General features: G+C 46.7%; 1 protein-coding gene across 1 annotated transcript in view; it reads left to right on the top strand.

Annotated features, from left to right (window-relative positions):
• The first annotated feature begins 2,224 nt into the window (after positions 1-2,224).
• The window catches only part of LOC147610648 (uncharacterized), a 50,860-nt gene continuing 47,084 nt past the window's right edge, over positions 2,225-6,000 (top strand). The window contains exons 1-2 of the mRNA XM_086786176.1: positions 2,225-2,961; positions 3,056-3,216. Coding sequence (XP_086642302.1) covers positions 2,268-2,961; positions 3,056-3,216 — 855 coding nt within the window. The 5' untranslated portion in view covers positions 2,225-2,267. The remainder of the gene's footprint in view (positions 2,962-3,055; positions 3,217-6,000) is intronic.

Here is a 6,000-nt window from a genome sequence, read left to right as displayed (position 1 = left end):
CATAATCACCTTGCATTAGAATGATCTCAGTACACATTATATAGCTCTTCATGGAGTCCCAATCCATGCTTTGTGTGCACCCTTGTGCCTTCCATGTGTCAATAAATGCTCACACTACATGTGCCTCCTTGCATGTGCTTCCTATTTTACCATTGTCTTCACCTTTTACAAGTGACCATACAAATCAACCTTTGACATAAACCCTTAGTTTATTCCTTTTTCTAATGTGCATGCTTCTTCTCTTGCTCATGTGACTCACTCCCTACATTTCTTGTGCTCCATGGCACCACATCTCTCAACACCCCCTTTTGGTGCCATATAGCAAGGTGGTCGACAGATATGAGGTTTACAATATATCATCATCTCCCCTCATTTCTAACTTGGTTGGGTAACTCAAAGACTCTTTTGGTCTGGTTACTCTCTAGTTCAAAGGTTATTTTAGGGATAGTCGGGTTAATTCTCACTCCCCCAAGGTGCTACTTTGGCTACTCTCTGGTGGTCAAGTGTTACAACATTTTGGCTTGCGTAGTGAGGAATTTTTGCACGCTCATTTGGCCGCATTATCTTAAAGGTTACATTGTTTTTCCAAAGAGAAAATGTCAATGAAAAATTAGTCATGGAGAACCATGATAATGTTGATGCGCTTGTCTTGATCCATTTTGATAACCATGTAAAACCCATAGGAACGCCTACTTGTTAAAGGTTCTTTAAACCCAAAAATAGGGCTTAGGTTTTACGACCTTCTTGATTTTCTTTTTATAAAAGAGAACATTATTATCTTCTTCCTTGAGCTTGTTGGTTCCGTTTGAAGGCTACAGAAACGATCCCACCTACTTATGGAGATGCTATCTTCTTCGGTTTCTCACTCTTTTGGACTCAAACGAACACTGAGCCATTTCAAAGTGTATCTAGGACAACATACCCTAGATACACTAGATTCTGAGGAAGAAATCCCCAACAAGTAGGGGGGGGATGTTAACCCCATTTTGAGGTTAACCCAGTATCTCTCCATTTCATAATAGACATAGCATAATAAGTGTCATGAAACGGCACTATAAACATTGTAATTATGAGGTTAACCTAGTATCTCTCCATTATATAATAGACATAGCATAATAAGTGTCATGAAACGGCACTATAAACATTGTAATTATGAGAATGGCTGGCAATGCCATAAAACTATGTATCTTATAATCATTTTTTAAAGGTCACCAAATGAGTAGACCTAAATTTTACTGTCTTCACCACTTCACCACCTTAAGTAGCCATGTTGACACTAAGGGGGGCTGATAACATGTAACACCTCACATCCAACCACCTTGCAATAGCTTATCCATCAAGGCACCAAGAAGATTTGTGGTGCCTTGTGCACTAGAAGAGGCAGGGAGTGAGTATACCTAGCATTGAGCCCACATCATCAAAGCTATTATCCCATAAAGCAAAGCAAGCCCATGTTGTACTCACCTCATATAAAAGGAGGTCTTTCTAAGCAATGAATCAATCAAGCACATCTCAAGTTTCTTTATGAGTACAAGTCTCAATCTTGTAACCTAATTAACTTGAGTGCATTTCCAATCATCATCACACACACACACACACACGATGAGTTCCCTTCATTTCTATCCACCTGAACTCAATTTCTTTATTATCACCTTCATGGCTATGGAGAGCTCTAGATCCATGATTTCTAACAACACTTCCACATGATGTGGGCCTTGTGAAGATAAAAAGAAGATCCTCTCATTGATGTACCCATCATTCATTCATAGCTTCCACTTCCAAGGACAAAAGCAGGTCTCAAGGGGGGGGGGTAATTAACTCTTTTCCATACTTTCGAAATCCTTGCCTCTAGCCTAAGATGTATTCACATTATGTATAAGTTGTGGGCCAATGATGCATCAAAAACTGACCATAGCCACAAGCCTTATGGGTAGAGATAGGAATTGGGCACCCACTCTTAAGCTGGGCGGCCGTGCAAAGCCCTTTTGTATATATTCTCACTTGAGCTTGCTTGCTTGATTGTAGGATGCATGATTATGTGTGTGGATGGAGTGTGTTGAGTGTGCATGCTTGAGTAAGAGTGTGATTGAGCATGATTGGAGAAGAAGGTGGTTCGTCTCGTTTCAAATATTGGGAGGGAGTCTTAGGAGGGAGATGTCTGTCTAGTGTGGACATAGCCACTTGATGGGGTGGGTTCTTTTGGTGCTATATTGTGGTTTTGTTCCATAGTCTCGTTTCAAATATTGGGAGGGAGTCTTGGGAGGGAGATGGTGCTCTTTCCAAACCCTCCCTGCTGCGCTCACTGCGAGGTCTCCCCTGCGACCCTGGAGTGCGAGGATGAAGACCTCCTGTATTGCGCTCCTTGCTCGGCCTCGCTGCACGCGAAGAGGGCCCGCGTCTACCACGTCCTCAGGTCCCTCCGCCTCTGCGACCAGTGCGAGGCGGCAGTGGCTCTCCTAACCTGCGCGCTCTGCGGCGGCCGAGGTGAACCCCTCGCCTTCTGCTCCCACTGCTCCTCCGATCTTCACTCCCGAAAAGCAAGAGCGCATCATAAGCTCGATAACATAACCACCAAGCACCATCAACATTCTTCAGAGGATGCCCCGCAGACGTCCAACCATGGGGACATAAAACCCTTCATAGAAAGTCATTCCAACACATCGGAGGCAGGCACGCACTTGCTCGTCGACAGCACTTCCAGGAAGCATTCTAGGCGGAACGCAAAGGCTTTCGGACCGGCCGACAAAGAAAATCATGGCCCAGCGGAGAGTAGAAACTCCAAGCGCAGACTCCCGCAGAAGAATTCCAGCGACTGTAGCGATGACTCAAGTAGCAGCAGTGAAGAGGACACCAGCCAAGACGACGAGACCTACGGCACCAAGAAGTACCGCAAAGGCTCCGTTACACTCGAGGCTTTTGTGGTGAATGCCCATGACCATGAAGAAGGGCAGACTAGCAGAGGTAATAGTGAGGATGCAAGCTGGTTTTGCCCTTTTGTGGGTTGTCTCTTCTTACGGAGAAATTGACAAGTTTGTAGCTTGCTGTCCGTTTGCAGGTACCTGTGCAGAGCACTATCAAGATCAAGCTGAAGGGGGTGTTCAAGCAAGGATACGGAAAATGCTAGAGCTTGGGCTACATCCAGACACTCCTGATATCGAGGCTCAGCAGGCCCTGAAAAATGCACAGCGACTTCTCACGAAACATAACCTACAGCAGGTCAGTCACCTTTGTTTATTTGCTTGAGGTGTGTACCAGCTCTCAAAAGAAAACAAGTGGTAGTATGGCAGTAAGGTGGCTGCTTGTGGCACCAGCTCATTCAGGAGAAGAAACTTATCTTAATATACGGTCTCGAAGTCCATGCCCTTATTAGGCTAAGTTGGTAGGCAGGTGAGCTTCAAGGGTGGCGTCTGCTCATCCTGGCTAAGAAATACAGGCGAAACCTCTTCTTTGCTGTGAGGCCAAAATAAAGGCAGTCTGTTCTCACCCATGCAATGGGTGTAAAGTGTATATGTACCATGCAAATTCTTGGCTATTATTCGTGCAATTGATACAATTAACAGACTAGGATGTCCATAGAGTTGTGAGTCTTTCCTGTCTGAATGCACAGCGGAAATATGAGACATGCAGTAGAGAGCAAAATGCAGAAGAGAGAGAGAGAGAGAGAGAGAAGTTGTATAAACTCTGCTCTATACACAAAATCCGGTACAACTGATGAGTGGGGGATCATGGGTGGTATTTATACCACCCATCTATGCTGGTTGGCCAGGCAAAAAGACACGGACAGGCTGCTGGACATGTTCATGACTGCAGTCATGCAGTCGGCCAGCAAAAGAACAGTCGGCCAGGACAGTACAAGTTGGCCAGCAAACAAGAGCCTCGTGACCAATAAAAAAATGGGGGAAAACAGGGAAAAATGGGGAAAAATGAGAAACACCTAAATGGGCGGCACACCCACAACAATGGCCCTGGTGTGTAATGTACAGACAGGAGGTGATTTCTAACACCCCCTCTCAGCTCTTGGATGTGGAACCAACCCCAGGGAGCTGGAGTGTTGCCGGAGCATAGCCTGAGGTAGAGACTTCATGAAGAGGTCTGCCGCATTGTCCTCCGTTGAGCAATAAACAAGCAAGATGTCACCAGCCACAATCTTCTCACGAACAAAGTGATATTCCATCCGTTGTTCCCTCTCTAGTGTCATAGAAGAGTCCAAGATCCTTCGTACCTTGCAGATACCGCAAGATCCGCAATCTTGTGTCCCAATGAGTTTTCAAAGGCGTCTGCATGAATGAGCTCAAAAGCCCTACGAGAAAGCTCAAGTCCAATCTCGTGCTCAGCAACCAAATCAATGAACCAAACCGCTTCTGATATAAGGAGGCATCAACCTGCTAACAAGGATCTGTTAGAAGTCATCTCCTGTCTATTTGTATACACCAGGGCCTCTGTTGTGGGTGTGCCCGCCCGTATATCATTTTTCCACACTCCCCGTATTTTTTCCCTATTTTTTCCATTTTTTCCTAGTGGCTGGAGGGCTGCTACTTGATGCCAGGAGCACTCTGAAGCTGGCCGACTGCATCTGTATCAGTCGTGGGCTGTAGGAGTGCTGGCCGATTTGTTCTGTCCAGGCGTGGGGCATTTGATGCTGGCCGACTGCTAATATCAGCAGTCGTGGACATTTATTCAGTCGTGGGTCCTTTCTAGTGCTGGCCGACTGCCCTCATGGGCTTGTATATATTGCCCCCCATCCTCCTCCACTTTCTCATTCAGTATCTTCGGGATCTTGTGTATAGAGAAGAGTTTACACACATCTCTCTGTGTTTCTTATGTTGATTATTTTCTGCAGTCTACTTGCTCTTGTCTACCCAAGTTTGGATATCATTTCCGTTGCATATTCTGACATGGTATCAGAGCCCTAGGGTCTAGGAGATCTTGGGCGTTTTTCTGAGCAAGAGGGGGAGCAACAGGTTGCTGATCGGTGGACTGTTTCGGGCTGAACGGGAAGAGAAGGTGCAAGAGGAAGGCGGGCAAAGGGGCTGGACAGCCACTTGCATATTTTCTGATTTTCAGATTTTTTCCCACCCACCCACCCTTTCAGGTTACTCTCCGAGATGGCGGATTTACTCGAGATGGCAGAGAAGCACGTGAAGATTCCGACTCTCCCCACGTTCCCAGTGGATCGGTAGTTGGACGGGTCCAATTATGGCATCTGGAAGGTCATGATGGAGTCAGTTCTGGAGTCATATGATCTTGCTGATTTTATTATCAAAAGTGTGCCAAGGCCGGAAGCTGAGGAAGGGGAGTTATTATCGACGAGGAAGGACCGAGAGGCACAGGCACAAATGTGGGACCGTGTCAACGCCAGGGTCCGGTCATTTATATTCCTCAATTGCACACCACAGGTGATCAACCATGTGAAGAAAATGACGCTGGTGAGAGGCATATGGGAGCACTTGGCTTCTTTGTACAACAGGGTGTCACCCATGAAGCGGATATCCTTGGAAGTGCAGATGCGGGTTATGAACCCTGCAAAGTCTTCGACGATGCGGGAACACATTAACAAGCTGCAGGCCCTTCAGCAGGAAGTCCTTCAAGCTGGGAAAGAGATATCGTCCGAAGATATGGCCATCACGTTACTTTCCCACTTGCCTGGTCAGTATTCCGCTTTCTATTCCTCGTTGATCACTAGTGGCAGGCTCAGCACCATTACTTGGGAGGAGCTTGTGTCAATGGTCCTGGACCAGGAGGAACGTTTCACGAACCCTCCTCACGGCGGAGGTTCGGAGGCCTTAACTGGCCAACGGTCGAAAGGCCGTAATACCAACAAGGGCAAAGGGAAGGCTTCACCAGATAAGTCTTTCGAGAAGAAGCCTAATCCAGAACGAGAGAAGCTGAAGGCCGAAAGATCGTGTAATGATTGTGGCGAGAAAGGCCACTACTGGAGGAAGTGCCCTAAGCGGACAGGGAAGAGTGCTGATTCCTCAGCCTCAGCTGCGAAGACTCCGG

The sequence above is a fragment of the Cibotium barometz genome, chromosome 49 (genome assembly GCF_041138505.1).
Source record: "Cibotium barometz isolate CiBa-2024 chromosome 49, ASM4113850v1, whole genome shotgun sequence".
Taxonomy (NCBI): domain Eukaryota; kingdom Viridiplantae; phylum Streptophyta; class Polypodiopsida; order Cyatheales; family Cibotiaceae; genus Cibotium; species Cibotium barometz.
Note: the sequence above shows the minus strand (reverse complement) of the source record. Positions and strands in the feature narration are given on the sequence as shown.